Source organism: Anas platyrhynchos, chromosome 4 (assembly GCF_047663525.1).
Source record: "Anas platyrhynchos isolate ZD024472 breed Pekin duck chromosome 4, IASCAAS_PekinDuck_T2T, whole genome shotgun sequence".
NCBI classification, from domain to species: Eukaryota; Metazoa; Chordata; class Aves; order Anseriformes; family Anatidae; genus Anas; species Anas platyrhynchos.
Window position 1 is genome coordinate 34127525 of NC_092590.1, and position 23465 is coordinate 34150989.

Here is a 23465-nt window from a genome sequence, read left to right on the forward strand (position 1 = left end):
TGTTTGTACTAGTTGCTTCTGAATATTTTCCTCTGCTAAAACATTTCCTTGACAATAGCATGAAATAAAGTGCAGTGAATCAATCATACAGTAAAACTCCTTAATATTAACATAGCCATTTATACGAATAAAGCAATGCCACTTGCTAACAGGAGCTAAAGTTGTTTTATAATCTTAACTTGCAGACCTGGGTGAAAAAATTAGAAGCAACATTACATACTTTTTTCTTCATGTAAACTGAGCCCTTTGCTTAGAGAAGGGCAGAATCTGTTATGTGCTTTTTTTAATCAGACATACATAAGGTGAACTGCTACATGTTAAGCAACAATTAAAAAAAAAAAAACAAAAAACTTATAGTTTGCTTTGCATCAGTCAAAATATATTGCTAGCTGGATCTAACTTTCTGCAGCACAAGTGTGATTGCAGCGCTTGAAGGAGCTTAGTGTGGTCTGGAAGTTATCGCCTCAACAGAAGTAGTTGTTAACTTCTATCTTGCTTTTATGTAAAATCTAGAGTTGCAATTCCTACTGAGCTCTAATTCCTGCGGAATTCAGAAATCACTGCCTTTTACACCTTGCCAGTAGGACTCCGCACAGAGCAAGGCAGGATCTGTTATTTTATGCACAGTCAGCTCCTAGCAAGACAGGTTAGTAGTACCCATTACCCTATCAGAAATACCTCATTGTGGATTCAGCTCTTGTCAGCAAACAAACTCAGGGGAAAAAAAATAAATGCTGTCATTTAGTCTTACAAATCTGAAGTGCAATATCTGCACTTTACTTTTTCTATCTAAAGTGGTGTGTGTAGCTGCAGAATCAAAGTGATTTGTCCATTTCCAAAGATTTTAAGGAGGTTTCTAAAATTTTCCTAGAAAATTGATCGTGTGCATCAAAATATAAGTTAATATTTTTAAAAGTCAAAGTACGTATTTATTAATCTTGTTAAATCCTGTACAAGTAAATAAGCTAGCTTACTCTGGCTGCTTCACTAAACTTGAACACATTCAGAGAGCACACACCTTCAAATCATTAATTTGTTTCAGTATTGCTGCTTTAGAGAGCATAATATGCAAGGAACCAGAGGAGACAGGCAAGTCTGTTTTCAAATTTCTGAGCAGTAGTAAGTCATACCAAATAGAAAACTGCCAGTTGGTGACTTAGGTAGAGGACATCTTGGAAGAGGTTTGTCCTCATAAAGAGAAATGAGATGTTTTCCTGTATCTCCCCAGTAAGACACAAACCCACTGAAATTTGAGGATGCCTCATTTACTTATTTCCAGTAACTTGGTCCTTTAACAGGGTTTTGCTCACATTTGCTAACATACCTGAGGACAACTGTGACATTATGCAATAATAATAATAATAATAAAGTATCATGTATGCATATTACATGAAGTGCAAAACTCTAGGAAACCCCAAATGTAGGTGGTTATTCAGTCCTGAATCAGTAACACCCTTGTTTAGCTACTATTACCCAGGCTTCACTTGGACTACGAAGTAGTACCTTGGTATTCAGCAAAATTCTAGGCTTGTCCTAGGCACAGTTTGGCTACTTGAACAAAGGCAATAACTGATGACAAGATTGTTTTCCTCTGTGTAGATCAGGTGAGATGAGACATGGTATTTGAAACTGTACTTCACAATACTTTGCTGAATCTAGTAATTTCTTGGATACCATTGATCTCAAATTCTGCTCTATCTGTAGCAAGAAAGATGCTTTGTCAGTTATTAACTTTTCTGCTTCTTCCCCCAAACATTCACCCTTCTTTCTGACAAGTCATCCCGCTTCTGATCTGTCTGTACCACAGACCTCTTTAGAGAAGTGTTATTTTTCACTCCAAAGATTGCCTTTGTGTGCTATGCAAGCCTAGTTCCAGTAGCCTGACTGCCAGATTTAGCTCTCTTTGGGGCTATTTTTAAGAGACATATACTCACAACTCTTCTATAAATCACAGCATGCTTGATTTTGATAGGAAGGAGATACCACTGCATATACCAAACTATTTAGTGGAATTCCAGTGATTACTAAGCCATGTACAAAGTAGTAATGCAGTTACGATAAGATTAGACAAGTTATACTAATTAACTGTTGGTTTAACAACCCAAACATTTTGCTAAATCCAAGTTCAGTGTGGTAACTTATCACAGTCTCTGTCCTGTATAACTGCTTAGGACAAACTAAAAAAACTAGACCTTGTTTACAAGGAAGACTTTCTTCCCGTATCGTGTGGAATTTATTCACCTTTCTACCTTTTTTCTTCATGGAATGTTTTAAGAAACAGAAAAATGCAATCAAGTGTTTTCTTTGTGCTACATCTTACAGAGTGTGATCTGCTGCAAAACTAAATGAAGTAAGAATGTTGAATCATCCCTTTCTTTGTCCCCACTTTAATCAGCAGAAAATAAGTTTCAGGAAATACAAAAGTAAACCTCAAAACTTTTAATGCATCTCATGTTAAGGTCAACATGAGACATACATTTATTCTACTTTAAAATATTAACATTTGTAGAAGAACATCAAGCTCTGTACCGTAACATAGAAACCAGTATTTCTGGAGACAGGCAAAACCCCTAGTTTTAAAGTATCACTGGATTTCTGATACTGATTTTGAGACTGACTCATTTCCCTCCAGTGGTCTGCAACAAATCCCTGGATACAAATATAGTCCTGGGAGAGGCCCAGACTCCAGATGTGAAAGTTATGTTGCAGCTACATCTCTGGTTTCAATTAAAGGCACAGGGGGAACCCTAATTACTGCCTCCATGTTTTGGCATGTAACTAAAGGAAGGACTAATTCCCAAATGTTGCTTATAAAATGTATATTTGTCATTTTAAGTATCACATGCACATTCATTCATAAATATTTTTCCTATGCTAGGACCAAATTACAGGGAGGCATGCTGAGAAGATAGCGTGGGAAAAATATTCTCTTCCTGTTAGTCAAAGCCTATCCGTGAAAACACTCCACAGCAAGCCCAGCAGGCAGTCTCTGTGCACCTGATTCTCAGCTCCCCCATCATGCTCTCAGGCAGAAACAGCAGTTTCTGGCTGTAGCATGTCCTCTCAACCTCACTGCTGGTCTGAGGCATGGCTAGTACCACCAGCTAAGTGACTTAGAGATACTAAGTGGAGATACTACCCATGGAAACCCCAGCCACCTTACTTTGCGGGTACTCCTAACTTTGACGGCTCATGTTAGTCACACCTTAGTTCTGAGGCAGAGCTGGAGATAACTCACAAACAGTACAACCTGTTGTGTGTATCCACAACAGATTATTTTTTTGAGTACTCCTGATATTGGTCTGACATAATTGATGACACCAGAAGTACGCAAAGAGGGAAGCAAATGAAACAGAGGTGCTACAGTGAGGACAAGCAATACCAAAAATTATCCAAATTTCCAAAAACTGTTCTCACACTTCTAAAGGAGTATATTTTAAATATGGCATTTCCCTTTAATCTTCATTTGCATTCCATGAAAGTACAATATTTTAATGAGTGTCTTAAGAAAGCAAATAAATAAAATTTGTGTCTTCGGAACTCTTTCTGTCACTTCAGGAATTAAAGCTTGTCCTGCAGACATACAGGGTTCATGGCAATTAGGAGGAGTTAAATTAAATGCAAAGATCAAAGTCTTGCCCATAGTCAGTGGAATGTAAATTAGAATTTACAAAAGGTGAACACCATGCCTCTACAACGTGAAGTAGTTGGCAATTGTTATGGCTACAAATTCTTTCAAAACACATACTTAGAGATGAATCTCTCAAACTTACCAGTACATATAGGTTTACTCATTTTAGTAGACCTATAACTTTGAGTGTCTCCAAATGCTGTTTTTGTTTAGCTCATAGATTGGAAACACTTTTTAGGAGCAAAGAAAATAAATAAAAAGAAACAACTTTAATCATCTGCAATAAAAATGAAGTCTAATAAATTTCGGAGTATTTTTCACTGAAATCTTTAGCTAGTATTCATGATTTATCCAGGATTGCTACATCTTCTGTAATAAACGAAACAAAACTTATTAAAAGTGCAAAATTTCTAATGCATGAAGTTACTTCTCCTTTGAGAACCATGGTCTGTATTAACTGTAAAGCATCTCCAGAGATGACAAAATAATGCTACTGCTTCTTCAGAGACACTTATATTGCCAAGACTTTACATGCTTGTATTCATCTGATTGAAGTTGAAGATGCATAACTGTTTACACAACTGGCATATCTAACACCATTACTGTTACTCTTTTCCCAAAGATAGTGGAATGTTCTAGAGGAATATAAAACACTGACTATTGTGTCTTATGACAGTGCAAACATTCCCTGTGTGTTCTCAGTTTTAAATTAAATTTTAGAGATTTTGGAGTATGTAAAATTTCTCTGTACTCTATAGATCTTGGAAAATTGTTTGAAAATTAGATCTGTGAAAAGCAAAGTGCTTTATCAGTAGATTTCAACCATAGAGTTTTTAAAATTAATATTTGCCACCTGCAACTTGTGCTTACAACATCTACAAGACCATTTTCACACTGAAAATCACTGACAAATGCCTTTCATACTTATTCATAGTTAAGCACTCATGCCAACTTGCACTGAGGTCAATAACAAGTTTCTGTATATAGTAGGAATAGCATTAGACCCTACCAGATCTGCCACTATTGTCACAAAAATACTGATTTGCATGTAGATGTGTGGATGTGATAGTAAACACAGAACTGATCTCAATTAAAATTCTGGAAAAGTTAAATGCTATGCATGGGAAGCTAACAGCTGAAACTTCTAATTACTGAAGATGGTTTGTCCTGCAACAGCAAAGTCATGGCCTTGTAATTTCTTCAGATAGGAAACCAAAATAAAATAAAATATAGCTCTTCAACTGAAGAACTGTATTCAACCAGAACAGATAGTCGAACATGTTTTTTCACAGCTATCATGCAACTACTGACACTGCTTTAGCTAGAGCCCAAGGCAAAGAAAGCAGCTCTGAAGAAGAGGAAAAATCAGCCACTTCCCTAATTGTTCTCCTTCTTGGTATCTGCAGGGCTGGACCAGAAGGCACCTTCCTTTTCAATTAAATGGTTACAGATGTTTTCTGCTACAAAATGCGATTAAAATATTTTAAATAGCTGATTTGGCCATGCACACTGTAGATGAGTACCTTCATTTTTTATTTCACTGATTGGTCTGTCACTTTTCAGACAATGTGCTATTTTTAGAAAATATTTGAGTGCACAAAGGCAGTGAATCTTACCTTTGTAAAGTACAATTCCAAAGGATTTGGCACATCTTGTGCAACTGAATCCTCTAGGAATACATTACAATACCAATTTCACTGTTGAGTTGCTTTCTTAGTTGGTTTCTAATACTCCTTTGGAAAATGCAGCAGACACACATTTAAAGCAGGGAAAGATAGATATGTGAATATATAAATACATGATATAGATATATATAAATATATATGTGATATGTATATGTGATAAATGTGAATTTATATTTTATATAAAACAGCTTTTTTTCATTAAAATAATAAAACAAAGTGAAAGTTAGATGTTTTGTGAAATACTGGGCTTCCACACGTGGTATGTTAATTTCCAAATGTTCAGTAGCCCTAAAGAACAGAGAAAAGTTCTATCCTTATATCTAAAGTGCTGTCAAATGGGAGAAACCTCAGTCAGTGTTGCTCTCCCAGTTATAACAGATGCATTTAGAAACATTTAGCATATCCCAAACCACACAATATACCAATTCAAGTACATTAGCCATTGAAATGCAGCTTCTTGTGGCAATATCAAATTTGAGTATTTAATCCCACAAAATACAAATAGTATCTATCTTCCAGCATTTCTGAAATAGCAAAGAAAAAATATGCTTGGCTTAAAATGCTTTTAAGTTCCATTGAAACTGTCTGATTTCTGTGGCAAAGCTCTGTCCTGAGCAAGTATGTTTCCCTGAACCAGGCCTGGAGAAATACAGAGAAAAGGGTGCTGCCAAGGGAAACAAAGCAGATTAAGAGATTTGGAAGAATGGAAATCCAAGAAAGGGTTAACAAAGAATACAGTGGAGAATCTCTGGTCAGGATGTACCAATCACTGGCTTTTAAATTCATACACAAATTCAACATTTAATTTTGGAAATAAATTAAACGTATTTTAACCATAAGGATTCTCCTGCTACTTTTCCCACAAACTCCTGCGACCTTCTGGGCAAGGTTCTTAGGTCTTTCTCCCATTTGGAAAATGCAGATATTTTTTCCATAAATCAAGGGAGATGATTTCACCAGAGGACATAGATTTTTCAAAGGCAAGAATCATATGAAGAACTCTTACCAAACAATATGTTTGTTATCCAAACAAAACAGCTTCTGTGATGCATAACCTGAGCATTGTGCACAGTAGGAACCATAGCATAAGTTTCCTAGGGTTATTCTATGAAGAGGACCTACAACTGACCGTGGTTCCTGATCTCACAACCTGTTTAACTGCATTATCTGCAATATTAACTTCACTGTATACTTAAAGTCTGAAAGATCAAAGCTCTGCTCCATTTCTCAGATAGCATAGCCTTTTTCATTTATCATAACATTATTTTACAATATCTGCCGTTCTTTATTATGTGAAGGAGAAAAAGGAGAGAAGGGATATAAAGATAGAAAAAGGAACAAGGAGGGGAAAAAAACAAAACAAAACAAAAAAAACACACGAGGTAGTAGAGAAGGGAGCCTACAGGAGGACATAATGATTAAAAATCTGTAAGAAAGAAGGAAAACATAGGCAACAGAGCAGAACAATTTGCAAAGGCATAGATGGTTCTCTTACTGATATATAGCTTTTTCTGCACTACAAGTGCACTTCACTGAAGTACACTGGGTACTTATGCAAATCATTTGTCTGTAGTCTTCAGTAAAGCCAATAGAAAATGTTGACATGATAATATCAATGAACTTTTCCAGCAGTATTTTAGATTTTAGAAGATTTTTTGTTGATGTAGTTACTACAGCTTGTGTTTCAACCAACTTTATTGGTTGTGTATTATTCTCAGTTGCAGATTATATACAGAAGGATACAAGTTTATCACCCTGATTTGGCTTCCAAGATTGAAGTTCTAGTTTCAGTGTTTTGTCTCACTAGCATCTAATGGTAGGCAGGGAGTGACATACCTTGTTTTCTTGCACTGCTTAATGTGGCAACCTGGTGTTAAAACAGAAAGAAGAATTTTCTAGACTTGACATTTCATATGTTATTTTCTAGCATTTTGTTTTAAATTGCATTGATTTGTAAGTTAAAGACAAGATACACATTTTAGCTGATTTAAGATCTCATAGTTTTGCATTTTATTTTGTAAAGGTATTTCACTTTTCTTTTATATGTCTGTGAGGAATCTTTCTTTTCTCCATCAGGCCTTCTGAAACACCATCTAGTGCTGCATACACATCTGAGATACCAAGATGGAAATAGTACTTACCTGGCTTCCTTAAAGGCTGAGACCTCCAACCTAGTGAGGCAGCATGAAACTGTGCTACTGTTAGCAATTACCAGTAATTGCAAGCCATACCTTCCTTCCACTTTGGCACCACAGAAGGTAGGAAAGTTCATAGTTCAAAGTATGGTAATTTATGCTTTGGTGCTGGGAGTCTTTGGGTTTCAGTCCTCAGGCAAAACGAAGAAGGAACAAACACAGTCTTGCTTTAGAGGCTAATGCTCCAAATGAGAGTGTCTGGTAAAAAGAAGTAGCACCACATAGGTATGTGGAAATGACAACTGACCAACAGATACAATGTGACAGTCATTCTTGAAGACCTAAATCTGAACCCTGAAGTAATAGGCAAGGACTATAGAGAATCTGGACTGTATTGCCTTTACTGAGGTAACAGGGTCATCTCTGTGAACTAATACTTATATCAAATGAAATGAACACCTTTGTCTCAGCACTTCAGCTTCTGCAATGATAGATAAACTACACAGATATTGTAAGAAACACTTGAAGTCCCACATCAAAAGTCTTTCGAGTACTATTTCTCACTGAAATGTTAAAGAACACCCACTCAGTATTTACTATTTTTTGAACCTTTAAAATAGGCATGCCACCCCCAAACACCTGCTTTTTCATTATATTAAGGAACCACATTAATTTCAAAAATCTTACCACAGTGGAGATTGGAATAATAAGCACGTCTCTATTTAAAGATCTGCTTAAGTGGTTCAGCAAGCTGTCACAGACTCTATGTTTTTATACAAGGTCAGGTGTAAGCTGAAGTTCGAGGCAAAAACAATTTTAAAATAAACTATTGTGAAGGTTATAAAGGGGCCAGATAATAGGATGTCTCCAACTTGCAATGTTGCATACTGGTACTCTGAATAGTAGCTCTAAGACAGCACAGAAAACAATTCAGTTATTTCAGATGCGTAAGGACAGGGAGAGGTGGCAGTGAACTGTGGGATAAAACCATAAAAATAAACCAAAATCAAATTCTGGCCCTAGCAAGTCCATGTGTACTCAGATTAGTACTTCAATATAATAATGATTCAAAATTTATTTGAAAATAAATGTTCCTTTGACTGGAAGGTTAAATTTATTGTTAATCAAGTTCTTCATAACCAAAATCCCATAACAAGTAATAATTTCCACCTAGGTGTTTGTTTATGTGTACAGAAAGATGATGTTACACAGGAAGTTCCCTATTTTTCTAGAGATATGACATTTCACAACGAAGAGAGATATCGTGTATAGTTGGGGAAAAGGGAGGGAATGATAGGCATGAATTTCTAGAGGACATAACCAGAGACCTAAAATTAAGGATGAAGAGAGGTAGTATACCTTTCATGAAGAATTCATGAAAATTTCCTGCCAAGATTAACTATCTTGGTATTTTGGAGCACCTGGAAACACTATGAATCTTGCACAGTTTGTGTTCTCAACAGTAAGAAAATGGGGAGGAAAGAAAGTTTTCTCCATTTTATATATAGTCTTCCTTTGCATGAAGTCAGAAGCTTTTGATATTTCTCTTTACAACTTAGGTGATACTGAAAATTCAAAATACATGTTTTAAATATCTGTACCAGGTAGTTTCCAATGAGACAAAAGCACTAACTTTCCAAGTATCCAGTGACAATAAAGGAATGAATTTCTTGCACCATATTTATGTTGTAAACCTTTGCTCTGAGCTTTCAACTCTGTTTATAACTAGCATCTAAATACTGTACTGCCCATTAGATTTCAAGCTGACAAAAGAAACACATTGCTAAGTAATGTAGCTTCTTTGCTAAAAGCTAGATTACCAAATCTAAGTTGGGAATAAATATCTGAATTAATATATTGTCAGTGTTTTAAACATTATCAGTGTTTTCCATGGTTTTAGAGTGACAGCAGGGAGACAAACCAGTGAGCATAAAAATTCTTGCATATTTATTCCATTGTTAGATAGACCGGCCATTTACAATACAGTACATTGCAGCAACTGCAATAAAATCCAAATGAATTTTTTAAAAATATATCAAGCCCTTTTGGTGCTTTTCTGGCAGTACTGTTCTCATTTCAGTTTCTCTCATTTTTTCCCTATTCCAATTTTTGGCTAACCAAAACATGCCCACAGCATGGGCAAAGATGGATGTTCTTTTCTAGCTTTTGCTATATGTAGATCATAATCCCATATTCCTTCAGTACTCCTCCCTCTTCACCAATTCAAATCCTACTTGAAAAGATAGTTCTACCTTTTAATTCCTCTTTAAATATATTTTTGCTTAAAACTTATTATTGTTTAGGACTGGAACTGGAAGGTAGATATTATTAAATCATTTTTCACATACTATATTAATCAACAGATAAAACACAGTTTTTACTCTTGATTCCTAGTGCCAGACTCTACTCTTCTATGAGAATAATATTTTTTCTGTCATGATGCCCACCATTATCTCAAGCGTGGTATACTTGCATATTTTAAACTCTGACTAATCTGTGACATTGGTTCCAAAATTTACCATTGATATGGTCAATGACTTTTTCCACATATACTTGACTATCATGCTGCATCTCTCGGAGATCTGGAGCACGTGACATGCAGAGTAAGTGCAGAGCTGATCTAAGCTGATGCTAATTTTCAGATCAGCTGTAGATTTTCAGTGTCAAACTATCCATGTAGTCTCTGCCTCATGAGCCTATTAAAACATTTTGAAAGCCATGCCTAACCCATGACTGAAAGATGCTCTACTCTATAGTATTTCATTTCCACCACACAACCAAGCCTTTTTTTTTTTGTCTGGAAAAGGAACTAATGAATTACATTTTAGCTATCAAGTAGAATACCATTCAGTTAGTGATACTGATGCTTGGTCAACATATGAAAATTCTTATGGAGCCTTTGCTTACACTGAAATACTGTTATTTAACCTTCTGTCTGATGAGTTTATCTTTGGACAGGTTTCTCAACTGAGAAATTATGCCATTGTCATCTTGTGTTCTGCTGGAGTAGCTGTTTTTTCTCTATTGCTGTTGCTAGGTGTATTATTTGTTTATTTTAACTTCCCAGAAGGCTCAAATTAAGATCAGGACCATACACAGATATATAGTAAAAGATACTATTTCACTTGAAGGGCTTGCCCTCTGAATAGCTGAGACAGAAAAATGGGTATGAAAGGAAATGTTACTATGCCTCTTTTAGAAGTGGGGAAATGAGGCATGCTGCAGATAACAAAAGAAAGACTGCAGCTAACTAAGAAGTAAATCCAGATCTCTTGAACAGAGTTGCACAAGTTTTTTGGGATATAAGTTCATTAGATCTGAGTGATTTGCAAAAATCATTGGTAAGATTTGACCTTACTTCTATTTGCATACAGATTTTAGAATTAATATGGGAAAGAAACACTTGCACATTCCTACAAGTGAAATTCAAATAGTTTTTGCAGATAGATTCATAGAAGTATGCAGGTGCTATATATAAAAGCAGAATGAGGAAGGTATCCTCATCGTATAACTTTGTGCCTAACACACACCAGGGTTAACTTCATTTTCTCATTTCGGAAGGCCTTGCAATTGCTTATAAGAAAGGCATTTCCTCTTGGCTGGTTTTTATTAATATCATGCAACACATTTGGGAAGCTTTAACTTCAACTGCATCAAAATAAGCATTTAATTCAATCTACAATTAATTGCAATTATTCCTGTCTTGATTTCCTGGACATTTTGAGGAGAAAAATTGGTACCATACTCACCAAAAGCCTTGTTAAGTTTCTTAAGCCCCAAGACTATCCTTCCCTTCATACCATTCTTCCCATGTGAAAGTCTAAAATACTACCTTTAAACATGCTTTCTGGATTAATGGTTATTTGCACCAAAATCTGAACACATTTTCAATTCACTGAATATTTTTTCCTCAAAAAGGCCAGTGATTTCATACTCTCAGCTTACTAGTGCAAATGGATAACTATGAAGACAATTTAGGCAAAAAGAAAAAAAAAAGGGGGGGGGAATTAAAAGTTAGATTGATGCATGCTTTCTCCAAAGACATGGAAATTTTGCCATTTTTAGCAGTGCTATTTAAAACAGAAACTGTAATAAGTATTTTAGGCTCCAGAATGCCTGCAGTCAAGACTACAAAGCCACACAGCTATTAGTATAAGCAGACACCCCTCCCTACCAACAAGAAAGCAACTGGGTGTATTGTCTTCCATCTTCAAATCATACAAGTAATTACAAGGAAATGCAAAAACCCAATTTTTCTAAGCAACAAACTGGAAATCTTGCTGAGGTGTTCTGCAATTGCCTTTTACTAATGCTCTTTCGTGTGTGAAGGGTTTCTGCATTTGCCGAAGAGGGAAATCAGCTCTCCCTGAACAGCTTTTGTCAGATTCCATCTGTATCAAGTGCCAAGTGAAATGCAAGGTTAAAATGAAATTAAACACGTTTACTTTGGTGAGCAGTTGCCACTGTACAACATATTCCCATTTAATATAGAAAAACACGTTCTTGGGATCTCAAAAACAACCATGCTGTTGTTGATTAAAAGTGGAGAGTTTAGCAGCAACCTCTGTGTGTGTCATTGCAGAAACCATGTTTTATCGCATCCTCTGGAATCTGTGACGTTCTAGGATTATGCTGCACTAAGACTACTGGGAGGATTCCCACAAAAGACAGTTTCCGAAAATAATGTTTTATTTTCATTCTGAATACCTTAGAATGGGGCTAAGGAAGAGATTTACTTCATTAATGTATGTTTGTTTCAATTTCCATTTGTGAAAAAAAATAAATGATTTGAGCACATTGCCTTATAGCAAGAAAATTTTACTCACGCTGAAACAGTTGGATGACTTGCATGGGATATTCCCTGTAACTGTAATACAAATAGCTGTCTAAGGGCTAGATTCCACAATGCTTGATAAAATCTTTGGAACTGCCTCCAGCCTCTTCCATGATGATGCACACACCCAGCTTTCTAGATTACAAGCCACACAATTAAAGCTCTCTTCCTGAGCCACTGCATGGCTGACCTATTTTCTATATGGACTTAGCTGAAACAATCAATGGGCATAGCCATGCGTAAAGTGCAAGTCATAGGCAAACAGTCCCTAAAGAGAGTTTCAGAGAGCTCTGTGCACCACAGGCCCATTCTGGGGTGCAATTCTTCAGGCATTTTTCCCCTTGTCTTATGGCAGAGAAAGGAGTATCTTTGGCACTCAAGCGGGGACAGCATTTGTAGCATTTGCTACACATTCAGGCAGAAACACACAAGTGCAAGATACAGTCATAGGGGGTCCCATGAAAGAAGTGCCCCCTCATAAATAATAGATAAGGTCACTAACTTGCTTATCATCTAGGCTCTGTGTGTTGCCTGTGAGAAATTACCCTACCGGTTCTGGCTTGCATCAGGTGCTGGCTTGTCTGAATAGGACTAGCAGGGCACCCTTCTCTTAAAAGAGCTACTTCTATAATGAATATGCAAGAAGAAAATCAATTCACAGCTTAGCTCTAAGTAACACAACTGAACTAATTTAGTTAGAGCAGTGAAATTAAGAATCATGAAATCAAAAATAATGGTAATACTGCCAGGTTCAAGAAGCAGGGAAGGTGCCTAACAGACTCTGAACTATGGAAGGGGACATTTCAATAAAATAAGAATGTTAGTTAGACTACTCTGCAGTTAGATGTGAAAGCTGTAATCTTAGCAGAGGCATTAATTCCACCTAACAAAACTATCATATCATAAGAAATATAAATGAAAAATAAATGCAAGTGAATGTCACAAAACACTGTTCTCTGGTAGGGTGAGATTATTCTAAAGGTCAAAGGTCTGTCTGTGGAAGCCCTAAACCTCAAATTTACTTGGGGTCTGCCACAATGAACAGGACTTGATGAAATCTCTATAGTGAAGTAAAATTAATCCCTACAGTATATCTGTGCTCTAATTTAATGTCATGAAGCAGCATAACAACTGACAGCAGTGGAACTTGCCCTCCTTAACAAACTACATTAAACTAAACTAAAATAGTAGACATCAGATACATCTAAACTCCACATCTACAAAAATAGAGGATACAGTATGAGACATAAGGCATAAATGATGAGTTAAAATAACTAGGAAACACTAGCACTGATCTGAGTGGCATCGCCTGAGTAAGACAACCTAAAAACTAGAAGAACAACATGTTACCAAATGAGTAGCAATCTATACTTGTGTTACAAGTAAAAGGCTTCATTGGGGAAATTAACATGGTCTTTTTTTCATTTTGTTTATAGTAATCAATAAGCAAAACCCCAATAATAATTAAAAAACCCTGGTGTCCTTAGCAAGTTTTCTTGTTTTTATTAAAAAAAAAAAAAAAAAAAAAAAAAAAAAAAAAAAACAGTGGTTAAGCCCTAACTGGAAGTCGTAGCCTTAGCTCATTGATGCATGCACGTAAGTACTGTTGGAATTTTAAAACTGAATATATATTACTACCCTGTCCTGAACAGGGTTGCTTTCTTGAACAAAGGCTTATACTTGAATACTGATTTTAAAATATCGTCCCTATCCAATGATAGACTTGATTCTCTACCACTGGTACCACTGGTCATGAAAGACCATGACCTCTAAATAAATGCAATGAATTGCAATAAACACATAAACAATAAAGATCTTAAAAAATGAAATAGTACAGAATGCACAAAGAACTCCAGCAAAGAAACTCTAATGAAAGTTCTGAATGGTTTAATTTCCATTTGCTAATACAACAGGCAAGGTGAAATATAAAGATTTCTAGATATCATTAAATAAATAAATCCTTAAAACATATCCTGTCATTTCCAATAGCTATTTTAAAACACTCTTTAAAAACCTACACAGACGTTTTCTTCAATAAATATGTTTTTATAAAAAATGTAAGCTTGATGCTTGTCTACAGAGTAGAAAGAAAATATGACTAAATACCTTCCACTACATATTTCCTTTCTTAAAACTTAGAATTTTGTATCTGTTTCCTTGGATCACAGAGGAGTTTGATATTGTTTTTTAAAACAAGATATAATTTACAATATCTCTTGGTGTAACAACTCATTTCAGTTGAAAGGAAAATAGCTGTATTTGATACAAAATCTACCTTGAGTTCTTGGATTGCTTGCTTTGCTTCTCATCATTATTTCAAACACAGCATTCATCTTCATAATGGTTGTGATATTTTACATTTTATTACATGGCATAGCCAGGTTTTGACTGTTACTGATATTTTGAGTAGTATATTTTATTATAAACTCATTTATGTTTTGATTTCACTATGGGATCTGTTTTGAAACAGATTGTCATATAACGATTAAAGACACTTTTAAATAAACATCAATCAGAATAAGATAAATATACAACATTTTAGTACTCATTTCCGTGGACACAATACAAATACTAACCTTGACTTCTCATTTTTAAAGTTTTTTTTTTCATCAAAACCTCAATTGAATAATCTATGTGAATAGTCAGACAGCAACTGAACCAGTGGGAGAAAGATGGTGAGCCATTTTATTGATTAAATCAAAAAAAAAAAAAAGATTAAAAAAAACACTGTAGAACTACATTCCTTTGTTTCTCCTGCAATGTTTGCCTCATGATCTTGCACTGTCATGACTCACAGTAGCTGTAGGCTACATAATTCCACAAAACAAACAAAAACAAGAGATCTCAAGATGTGACTTCCCTTCTCCTTCCTTACTTTTCCTGGATGCTTTGGGTCAGCATATCAGCAATTGCTTTTCTCTTCTGAGAATGTAGAGTGTAAAGTCACTGTTACAGTATTCCTCATGCTTCCTTAAAATCATCTAGTTCATTTAAGGGTCTTGCTGTTGGCAAACTGAAGAGAAAAGTCATAAGAGCTATGAATGTATGGCTCCAGAGCAAGGCAATCCAAGCAAGAAACTTCCCTACAATGAAGAGAACATCGCATGCGTTTCTAACACATTTGCACACATTCTCTGGTTGCCTCAATCACCTCTGTCCTCTGATTAAATACATAAAATAGTCTGTTACTGGAATCTCTCTCTAGCATGGACTGTCATCATCTTTTGTTCTTAACGCTAGAAAAGCAGTAGACCTAAAGTGCATGCTTCCTTGCTCCTACTTTTTGTAATTTGGAAACAAATCATCTTAGCATAACGAGAAAAGGGAGTGGCTCTACTGGGATTTTTGCTTTAGGAAAAACTATACAATTAGGCCACATCCAAATAAGTAAAACACTTTATTCTACTAACAAAGATAGTTGAACATTTGCACTTGTTTTGTTACAATTCACTTTTATGAGAAAATGCTCCACCACATTTTTTCTGTTACTAGAGTCTGACTAGAGACTTCACCATGGAAAAATATAAATGAATAAAAATTTATTTTCCCTTAGTAGTATCTCAACTATCAAAGGTCTTACCGTTTCTTTTTAGACCATCTCATATGCAGCATATTGTAAACTGCAGCCCAGTGAAACTGGATGGGCTCAATACTTCATTGCACTGCAGTACTCATTTTACCAGTGCTACATCTTTGCTTATGACTTTTTCCTTTTCCTCTTAATTCATCCTTCATGCATAAATAAGCCATCTCACTACATACACAGAGTAAGCGACCAGCTCTAAAAATACAGCCATTTTAGGAGTAGCATTGGATCAAGCTTGGTAGAGTACATAAGATGTATAAAAGTGCTCCTTTACATTAGAAACAAAAACTTTTCAAGTGTCTCAAATGTTTATACACAGAGATGATTTTATAAAGGAACTCTACCAGGCCTAGGCTAATAATGTTCCCTGGATTTAAGCCACAGAAACAGCTAGCTCTAGCCACGCAGAAAAGGAATTATGAGCCTACAGTTTAGAAAAGGAAAGAAAAAAAAAAAAAAAAAAGAAAAGAAAAAAAGAAAGAAAAAAAGAAAGAAAAAAAATCTGGAAAAAAAAAAAAGATAAGCTGTGAAAATTGACTGCAAAAATGAATTGCCAATCATAAGGAGTGCAATGCCAGAAAATGAAATAAATGCAAAAGTGAAGTTATTGTTAGAGCATTAAGCATGTGATTAAGTATGAGGCTTGTGGCTAATGCATGAAGTGCAATGACATGAATTACTCCGAAAACGAGATAAGAAACCTTGCCTAATTGTAAGGCAGCGCAAGTAGCCTGAATGGTTTCAATTAGCTCGACGGGCACTATCAGCTGGCAAATTCTTGGAGAGCCTCACCACGCACAAAGGCCGCCCGAGTGCCCCTGGCGGCTTCAGCCCTCGGCAAGCCCCCGGCCCCGCACGGCCCCGCACGGCCCCGCACCGCTCCCCGAAATGTCAGCACCGCCCCGCCGCGGTCCGGGGGTGCTGAGCGGGGGCTGAGCGGGGGCTCCCCGCGCCCCCTGGCTCCCGGCGCTCAGCCCCCGCTGCCCCAGCTCCCCGCTGCTCGCCCCGTCCCAGCGCTGTCCAGGGTCCCCGCGGGCACTCCCCGCTCCCTCCCTCCCTCCATCCCTCACTCACCATGCCGCGGGGCCGCTGCCGCTCCCCGGCGCCGCCAAGGTGTATTTGGGGAGCGGGCGCGGCGCGGCGGCGGGGCCGCCCGGGCGGGCGGGCGGAGGCCGGGCGGGAGGGGCCTCCCCGCAGACCCAATCAGAGCCCGCACGGGCGGCCCCGAGCCCCGGGCCCCGCGGCGCGGCGGGGGGAGCGGGGAGCGGGGAGCGGGTGCGCGGCCCCCGCCGCCCCGAGCAGCCCGGCTGCAGCAGCGCGGCTTGCTCCGGGCAGCGGCTCCCGGCTCCCGGCTGCCGGTCCCGCCTGGGCTGTGGGTGCCTTTCCCAGAGCAGAAGCTTTCTGAACGCGCCCTGTGCGTGGCACTGGGGTGCTACCGTATTTGTTCCCTGTGCACTTTTGCCACCGCCGCCTTCGTTTACTCGGCGCTGGGGATACCCTACATCTTCATGCGTTCCGTGATACACACGTCTTTACTGTAGCTATCTGAATACTGCAGCCAGTAGCTCAGCAATGACGGAAGGGAAACAATACCTTTCCAGACAAAAATAAGCACAGGAAAGAAGAAGAATTCAAACGATTTCACAACATCGGAGTGCCAAGTTAATCTCGAGATACACTTCAAATTCAGAAAATACTTTTTATAGAGCTACCCAAATCATTAAGACCGTTTTTGACCATTCTTAACTCTTGAATATCAGCAACGAAACAGAATGACATCTCTACAATTTTTAAATCTTCATAAATGGAGTATTTTCTCTGTGAAAACACGGCTTGCTTTTGGAAGCCCTAGGTCAGAAATAGCTATTTTCCTGGACTTGGGCAATTAGCACTGACTGACCTCACAGTAGGATTAATTGCCCTACGAAGTCACATGGAAGCAAACAGATCTCACCAAGAAATACAGCTGTTGTGTGCTCAAGGATGAGTTTTAGGAGCACCATACACTGTATAGCGGTTGAATACATGATATGAAAAGAAAGGGTATAATGTCTTGGAACTTAACAAGCTAGTACTGAAGACAGAGTTGAAATCAACCAAAAGAAAACCAGCATATCTCTGAGTTTTGAAAGTGGTTTTGAACAAAGTGGTTTTGAACAGATCAACTTTCCATGAGAGAGATATCAAATCCCAGAGTGTGAGTGATTTGTGATTTGTTGCCTTCTTGACTATCAGAACTGAAAAATGGTTTCATAAATGTCTGCTTCACACCATTCCTCCCTCCCTGCTGTGTTGACAGAAGACAAACCTGACAGCTAGAGTAAAGTAACTGATGAATTCCTCCAACCACCAGTCAGTCAGCTGAAAATAATCTGCCAAAACCCATTTTGTTGCCATATCTGCAGTTATTGATGGACAATGTGAAGCTTAATTGAGTGCTAAATAGACTGGGACATACTGTACCTGATAAAATTACTGAATTAATAAATAGTGCATTGATAGAGTCTCTTGCTTCTAGAAACAAAGACTAATCTCATGGCAAGGTGTGGTCTTGCCAATGTTTACCTGCATCTAGAAACTACCCTCACTCTTTCTGTTCAGTCCCATTTTCTGAACCAGCTTTTTCTGTAAGCACCTGATATGATTGCTTCTGTTGTCAGGATTCTCTACCAAAAAGGAGTAAGAGCTTCGGTTGCACAGAGAACGCCTATTCCACGACGTGCGACACAAATTTAGAGTTGTGCCCAATGTAACAGACTAACGCTAGGTGACAAGGGTGGATTTGGACATTGGGTGAATAACTGGATCAGCATCTGCATCCAGAGGTCTTCCAGAGCTCTTGAAATGATGCTGCTCATCCCTGCCACATCAGTCACTATCTGTGCACTAGTAATGACTTACAAACTTGCACTAAAAGACAAAGAGAAGGCTTAGGAGTAAGACCTTTGCAGTGAGGATTTGGAAGAAGAAAATGGTATTTCAAATTACATTAATTGAAATATTAATCTACAGGCAGTATTCTTTTTTCTTTAACCATTGAAAAGTTAGTTCCTCAAGCAAAATTAGATTAGATAAATTTATTTCATAAGATCTCAAAAAAAACCAAAATCCATCAAGAAACATTTATGTTATACTTAAAAATGTCTGCATTTTCTTCAGTTTCTTTAAATTAAAGGTCTATTTTCAACCAATAAAATGTCAAGATTTGCTGTAATGATGCTAAGATGTATGTAAAATCAAATATAAGGAAATCATAATTCAGAGCATAATTAGCACTCCTGAACTGCCATTTACTGGCATCTGCTGTATTTAAATCAAGTTCTCAAAATCATACGTCTTCGAAGAAGTGCCTCTCAAATTTATCATCTCCCCCATGGCAACTGCAATTTCTGACACTGATTGAGCGAAAATTTAGAAAGCTGCAGCCCAGAGCTGGGTGCTGAGCAACTGATGGCTCAGCCTTGATGGCTTCAGGCAGCAGCCCTGTGGGACTGGAGGTACTGGCGGATCACAGAACTGCAGAAAGACGGGTTGGAAGGCACCTCTGGAGTAGATCAGTGCTCCAGATGTGTTTTACCAGTGCTGAGTAAAGAGGAAGCATCACCTCCCCGCAGCTGATGGCAGTGCTCTTCCTAATGCAGCCCATACAAAGCTTATTGCAGCCCAAATTATATTTCAGATGTCCATTTCAGTCAGTGGTCCATTATTTATCCAAAAAATTTATTAATGTGGATACACTACTAAGAACACTTTGGTTTTCAGCTTTTGAACCCAAATTGGTTGATCAGGTTCTTCATGGGCTCCCTGGCTCAGTTCAGCTCTACTTTCTAAATTACTGAACTTGAGAGTGATATGGTTATACTCTGTGTATTTTTTTAAGGCATGGGCAAACTTAATTGTTCCTAAACTATAGCATTTACCTTTGTAACTTTTTTTTTTTTTTTTCCAAAGTGTTTCTAGTTTGTAACTGCAATTTATACTCCACCCATTAATGATACATTTTCAGTATTGCATTCAGTGACAAATATTGGAGAATCACACAAGGAACACAATAGCTTTTCACTCTAGTGCAGAGGAGGTTCACATGACACAGAAAGGTGACAGTCACTTGATCCATGGCACTTGTAATCACATTAAGTTTTACAGATCAAGAAATAGCAATTATTCCTCAAGGCAGATGAGAGTATAAGAATCTTAAAAAAAAAAAAAAAAAAAAGAGAGAGAGAGAGAGAAAGTGTCATAAGCTCTATCTTTTTAAGACCCTTCTAAAATCAATCCAAGTTCCAAAAAGTGTGCTGTAAATTGGAGAGTTATAGTTTTGCACTACCTAAAATACATCCAAGCTCAGATTAACTATTGGTGTTGGACACCTCTTCCAGCTGGTTAGGATTCTTTTATTCCTTTCTAGTTCTTGCTATAGGGAGTTGAAAACACTGTGGGAACCCGTGATGGACCTGAAGGAGTGTACCAGACCTTTTACTGAAATTGTATCAAATTCAGAGGAGAGTCCAGCGATTTATACAAATGTAGTTCAATTTATCCCTTTCTGGACAATGTTAATTCATCTCAGTTAGAAATTACTTATCCTTAAGCTCATAAATACCTTTATCAGGAACATGTGTCTTGCTGTCTGTGTGTACACTGCATTCCAAAAGGGCACCAATGTTAAAATGTCTTTTCATTCGCCCTTTTCCCCTGAAATACTCCCACTTATTTTTGTTCTTTTTAAAGACTACGTCTCGTATTCTTACTGTTACACAGCTTCGGTCGGTCAGATCTGAGTATTTATGAGGAGTAATGTCTACTTTTTCACCAAAGGAAGTTTGCTGCAAAGAAAGCTTCAAGTCTTCCGTGAAGAAAGGTGTTGTGTCAATGAACAAATAAAAGCATAGGTTCCACATTCTTTCATAGACTTTGTACACATTAAAGCAAGCTGTCCTGGAACATATCATTTCCAGGACAGAAAGGATTTTTTGTTGCTGTCACAAGTTTTCTTGGTAAACTGTTTTCTGAAGGACTGGCTAGACTTACTGTGTGTCCTCTGACAATATGCCTGTATACTGTGTAGAAATACAATTTTGTGACATTCTTAAGATGACTTACCACAAAGAGTCCCAGAAATACTACTATGGCTCTAACAGTAGCAACAGAGAAATAGGATTCCCAGCCTTCTTCATTGGAAGTTACTCTGTCAGACAGATTTTTTTTCTTGCCCAATATTCTTATTTTCATTCAGAAGATGAATGTAATGCTTTGTACTAATCAATTATTAATATCTCCCTTTAGTCAGGGAAGCTGTGACACTTGGCCAGAGGATAAGTTTCTTTCACTTCTGAAGTCATACTTAAGAAGATTTCAACTTAAAATACACATTCCAGCTTGGGTATTTACAAACTTTTTGCATCCTCCTCTAATTTAAATTGTTATTGAATCCTTCCTGTCCCAAGTGACTTGTTATTAAATCTTTGTCATGCATTGTACTAAACAGTGGCTATGCCTATGCTGTGTGATCCAAGATCATTCTTCAGCTCCTAGTTCCAGGTGCATGCCCTGATGACACTCCGACTTTTTCTTGGATGAGATCTTCAGATACATTTTTTTTTCTGTTGTGCCTCGATTTGCATTAAAAGAAAACTTAGGCAGGCAGGCAGGAAGAAAAAGAACTGCAGAGTGCTCCCATAGGCAGCACAGAGCTCCAGGAGGAGCTCAGGGACTGCAGAGATCAAATGCCATAAATTGCATTTATGCTGTAATAAGTTTTAGCCTGTTTTACATGTTATCTTCAGGTTAGTGAATTGATTCTTGTAGGTACAGGAATTCTGAATATCAATTTAATTCAGCTGTTGAACTGATGTAAGAAGAAAATCCTGTGCACAAGTTGGCAATCACATCTGAGGTGCTTGCTTTATCTGCTGTTTTAGCATTATTGAAAATCAGATCAAGTATTATTCTTGTGCACAACAGTAGTTCTCATTCAGTATTTCAATCTCTAATCCTCTAAATTAGATAAAGTTGCATAATCACATAGTTATAAAACTTACTCACTCTTTTTTAAGGAGAGTCTGTTTGCATTGTGCCAAGTACAATGGGTTCCAGTCATTTTTTATATGTTTGGCTGCTGTGAGATTACAAATATATGCTAAGATCCAACTTCCTATACACACAATATCTCATTTTTCTACAACTAAAATCACTCATGAAAACATTCTCAAGCAAACTCATGAAGCTTCTGTTCTGGATATTGTTTTGCAAACATCTGGATCCACTTTTGCTTTTGTAGCAAACTGTCATGAGTAGTTACAGAGATTTCATTCCAAAGATCCTTTTGTGTCAAAAGAAAATGGAACGCAGTACTGAATAATATTCATCGAAAAAGGGATAAAATTTGGTTGATCTCAGTTTTGCAAACACTGGTTTGCATAGGTAAAGATTTCTCTCTTACTCCAGTCATGTATCATGGCAAAACTCCTACTGATCCACCGTAAAAAAGGCAGTGTTCCTTGTTTTCTGATATTGCTCCTTAATTTCCTCGTTTTAGTTTGAATCCTCTTAGCTTGGTTCACAAGGAGTTAAAATGAATGGACTACTTATAGAACAAAGGTTTTATCATCAACAGAATCCACCTCTCAGCACTTGATACTGAATGCTGGAAATGTTTTAATAGGCTTATTGTACTGCAAGGAACTGATTGCAGTTATCTTTCTAATTCATCAAGAAAAGTTCCCACCTGCCCAGTTAAACAGAGTGGTTTAGTTTTAGAGTGGCTAAGAGAGCTGACAAAGAAACTGCCTCCCGCTAAAGCAGCAGCAGAACACTTCCTATGAAATGGCACCAGGAAAAAGGTATTCCAATATTCATTCTGAAGCCCAATGCATTGTGTGGCTGAGCACTGAAAGTGTAAGAACAAGGCTGTTCTTCCGACAAGCACATACTAATTACTTCAAGACTGACTACAGATGAAAGTATATTATCACCTGAATTTAACACATTAAGCACGCTGAGCTTTGATTTTCTACAAAATTAAATGAACTTTTTTTCCAAATGTGATTCTTTCCTTCATTCTAAAACATCTTAAAATCATTTTTAACATGTCCCACGTCTCTGCAGAACCTTCCTTTTTATGTTAGGCATGAAAATTTGTCATTTTCCCTTCACCTTTCAGTTGTATTCATCAAAATAATTATTTTTTTGCAGTGCACATTGTCCTATAACGAGCCTGACACCCCTTTTGTTCTGCAGACCTTTCCATGGAATAAGTCTATGAGTAGATTCTTTGTGTAAAATCAGTACAAAGTAACACTTATGCTCTCGGTTTTGAATAATTAAATATGATAATAAGACAACAAAAGAAGGAAACCTGAAATTGACTTAATATAATGACTAGAACCAGAATAAGGAAGAGAAAAAAAAAAACAAAAAACACATTTTCTGAAAAGCCAGAACTACCTGGTAACAGATAAAAGAACAGGTAAGAAGAATAAAATAATGTGAATAGTAACAAAAGAGCAGAATTGCTTGAATGATTTCATACTTTTACCTCTGAATTCAAATTCAATACACATTAGCTGTTCCATAAAAATTTCCACTTCTACTT

The 23465-nt window shown here is 37.3% G+C and overlaps 1 protein-coding gene across 6 annotated transcripts in view; it reads right to left on the reverse strand.

Annotated features, from left to right (window-relative positions):
- Window positions 1–17082, reverse strand: part of GUCY1A1 (guanylate cyclase 1 soluble subunit alpha 1) — a 34815-nt gene extending 17733 nt beyond the window's left edge. The window contains exons 1-2 of one of the 6 annotated variants that reach the window (XM_027456607.3): window positions 16946–17059; window positions 7548–7709 (exon numbers count right to left, since the gene is read on the reverse strand). Coding sequence is in view for 1 of the 6 variants with exons in the window: in XM_072037371.1 (XP_071893472.1) it covers window positions 16946–16948 (3 nt within the window). In the remaining 5 variants the exon portion in view is untranslated. Of the gene's footprint in view, window positions 1–7152; window positions 7184–7457; window positions 7710–15160; window positions 15299–16945 lie in introns of those variants that run through there. The other 5 variants (XM_027456606.3, XM_038178504.2, XM_027456605.3 and 2 more) reach the window with 5 other exon arrangements.
- Window positions 17083–23465: the final 6383 nt, after the last annotated feature.